At 58.0% G+C, this 3,095-nt stretch overlaps 1 protein-coding gene across 1 annotated transcript; it reads right to left on the bottom strand.

Annotated features, from left to right (window-relative positions):
• Positions 1-362: 362 nt before the first annotated feature.
• On the bottom strand, positions 363-2,144 carry LOC307065753 (Golgi-associated RAB2 interactor protein 4-like; the record flags this gene model as incomplete). Its single annotated transcript, XM_079722701.1, has 2 exons — positions 363-1,073; positions 1,368-2,144. The coding sequence occupies 2 exons, from the start codon at positions 2,142-2,144 to the stop codon at positions 363-365; spliced, it is 1,488 nt and encodes a 495-aa protein (XP_079578827.1).
• Between the last annotated feature and the right edge of the window lie 951 nt (positions 2,145-3,095).

The raw sequence follows: 3,095 nt of genomic DNA, 5'->3' as shown, positions 1-3,095 counted from the left end.
ATAGGGGGCTAGTGAAGGAGAGCTTCCCAGACCATAGTCTGACTTTGAGCCATGGCCCTGAGGGGCAAAGCCAGAAAGGAGTGGAAGCCAGATGGAAGCCAACTGCTGTTGGCGCTGAGCATGCGTGTGAGGTGGGGCTGCCCTTGCCTGGACACTGGGTCTCAGACTGTGGCACAGCTGACATCACAGAATCCACTGTGAGGCTACGGCTGTGCTTCGGGACCTAGAACTTCAGACAAAACACTGCGTGCATTCTCAGACTGTATGTTTTTTTATTTAAATTGCAGTAAGGAAGCTGAAATGGGCTCTCCAGGGGTATTTCCCAGAGCCCTGGTCCCCTTTGCAGCTCCCAGCTCTAGGTCCTATTGATGGGCTTCAACGGTCACTGGCTCCATGGTCTCAGATGTCACACCAGTGATTTCCAGCCCCTGGCCACTCTCTGCTGTCTCTGTGATGGCCTCCATTCGGGTCCCTTCCACTGGCTTCGCCAGGATGCTCCCATGTTTATTTCGTGATGAGGCCACTGTCTTTTTTGTGAGTCTGGCTCTCATATTCCTGAAGCAAGAGCTGATCCTGCTGAGTATGTTGGTGGTGGGACCCGAACGCGCTGGAGATAAGCTCCTGCCCGATCTGTGCGAGGTCTTGGACTCACTGGTGATGGGAGCACGGCTGATGCCTTTGGGAGCAGTGCCCTGCTCGCTGCCCCCCGGGCTGCCGTGGCCTTTGGCCTTTTGGTCATCTCTAGTGGCTCTGCGGCCGCCTGAGCCTGGGCCAGCTGCTTTGGGGATTGTCTTGCTCCCCGCTGCCTTGTGGTGGCTTTCCACGGAACTGCAGAGCGAGGGGCTCGTAAGAGCTCTGTCCTCTCCCCAGTGCTCCCTCCTCTCCCTTCTTCCCTTGTGGGCCTGGGACACTCTCTGTGAGCTGCCATCCTGTTCGCTCACTTTGCCTTCCTGTGGCAAGCTTGAGACGAGGGTCCCGTCATCGTCCTTGTCGGCTCTTCCTTTGACAGTCTTGCTGGTAGGTTCTGCTCCGACCACAGTCATGCCGGCCCCTGGGGAGAGGCTGGTGGACGTGCTGGAAGCATACTGTGGATTGTTCTCAGCACCTGCCAAGGCCGTTTTCCCGCTCCTCAGGGATGTTCTGGCAGTGTCCCCAGTGGCTATGTTGGTTTTGCTTCCTCCAGGCCCGTCGCTGGCTGTGGCTGCTATGGCCGTGCTCTGCTCTTCAGCGGCAGGAGACTTGATCACTGCCGAGCTCAAAGCACCCGCTGCGGTGCCTCCTGCCACCCCTGCTGTCTCCACCTTTGTCGTTGCCCGCGATGCGGACGCTTTGTCAAGCCCTGTAGTAGGTTTTGCTTTCGCAGTGGCCACATCGGGCATGGTATCGGGCTTGTGGGAGTCCAGTTGGATCCCTTCGCCACCCGCAAAAGCTGCAGACGTGGCCCCGGCCACCTCAGGGCACGTGTGGAGGCTGCTGACGCTCACCTGGTCCTGACGCCCCTTTCCTTGGAAATCCTCCACGGCCGGGCTCCTCCCGTCCTCCTCCTCCTCGAACACAGGCACGCAGGTCATGTCCCAGACGGGAACGGCATAGGTGTTGCTTTCACTGTCCACTGGTGGTCGCAGGAGGTCAATCAGCTGTTCCCACTCGGCGAAGAGGTCTTCCCGCGCGTCCAGAGGGGGACACAGCTGCAGGTAGAAGCAGCGGCCAGTGGCAAGCTTCACGCGCAGCTGTTGTTTCTCACGATTGTGAGTGGAGATCCTCACGAACTCCAAGGGAAGGAGCCTGGTGAGCTCTAAGGTCTTTGCAGCCTTGTGGCTCTTGCCCTTGGTGGCCGGGCTGCGCTCGGCGTGCTTTTCACAGCCGGTGGCCCGTCGGGCCAGCAGCATGATGTCTGGGAGCGGGAGGACGGGGCTGGTGGATGTGATGCCCATGGTCACCATGCCGCCCCAGTTGTGCACGTCAATCGCTTCTCCCCTCTTCGTGACCTGGATGAAGTCGCTCTCGAATATTGCTGCGTACTTGAATATGTGGTATTCGCCCTTGTGCAGTTGCTGCTGCAGCTTCCCCGTGGTGGTGTTGAACAGGTCCACCCAGGTGCTGCTCCGGGCCGTGTGATACGGGAGCAGAGAGTCCCCACTCATGGCTGTCTTTGATCACGACAGGCAGCGCGGTTAAGGCGGGTCCCTGGCTCTTCCCTCCCTCGGCCTCACTGGCCGAAGAGCGAGCCGCGATGCTCCTGCGTCACACAGGCGGCCCTACGGCAGGTCTTCCAAGCCCGCCCCACAGGCCCCCACGTTTGCCTCAGGGTCTCCCAGAGGCCGGGGTGTGAGTAGGGGCACAGATGATCACAGTGGGGACGCTGTAGGGCGCCTGGAGCCCAGGCTGACTCTCTTCAAGTGTGTCGAGAGGTACGGTAGGCTCCCCCTCCGCCTCACCTCACTTCTGCTTCTGGGTTTTTATCTCCCCAAGAGGCCGTGGTGAACTTCCGTCCTAGCGAGAGAAGTAACCACTTTGTCAGCCTAACCCCCTGGCACAGCCTATTTATCCTCTGATGCCCTTTGTGACCTATCAGTGTCACAAAGCCCTTTGTGACCTATCACTGTCACAAAGCCCTTTGCCTCATCCCCCAGCTGCCCCCTCAGGGCAGGGCCCCCATCCTCTCCCAAACACCCCACTGCCCCCGCGGAGGACAGGCCCATCCTGCCAGGGACTCAGGTGCGTTACCAAAATAAAAATGTCTTCAAGTGGGAAAGTTTTGTGTGGGTCCTTTTTCTTTTCCTCCCCCAAATTCAGCTACTGGATGAAATCTATAGGAATGTAAGATGATGGGATCAATTTGAACCATTTAAGCTCGTGGTTTAATTGTATCGAATAAGGCAGAGTTGGCAGTGGCGGTCCTTAGTCTGTCCTTTCATAAAATCTCAGTAAACGTGGACGATGGTGAGTGCCAATTCCCCTGTGAAGCCTTCCCTAACCCAGAACTCCTTCCCATGCCCCAGACCCCCTCCTCTGAATAGATCCAGTCCCCAAACACACGCCTCTCATTGTATTTGTCACTCAGAGTTGTGATCATTACTCGTGCTGTCCTGTCT

The sequence above is a fragment of the Hyperoodon ampullatus genome (genome assembly GCF_949752795.1).
Source record: "Hyperoodon ampullatus genome assembly, chromosome: 2".
NCBI classification, from domain to species: Eukaryota; Metazoa; Chordata; class Mammalia; order Artiodactyla; family Ziphiidae; genus Hyperoodon; species Hyperoodon ampullatus.
This window is presented reverse-complemented; position numbering and strand designations above follow the sequence as displayed.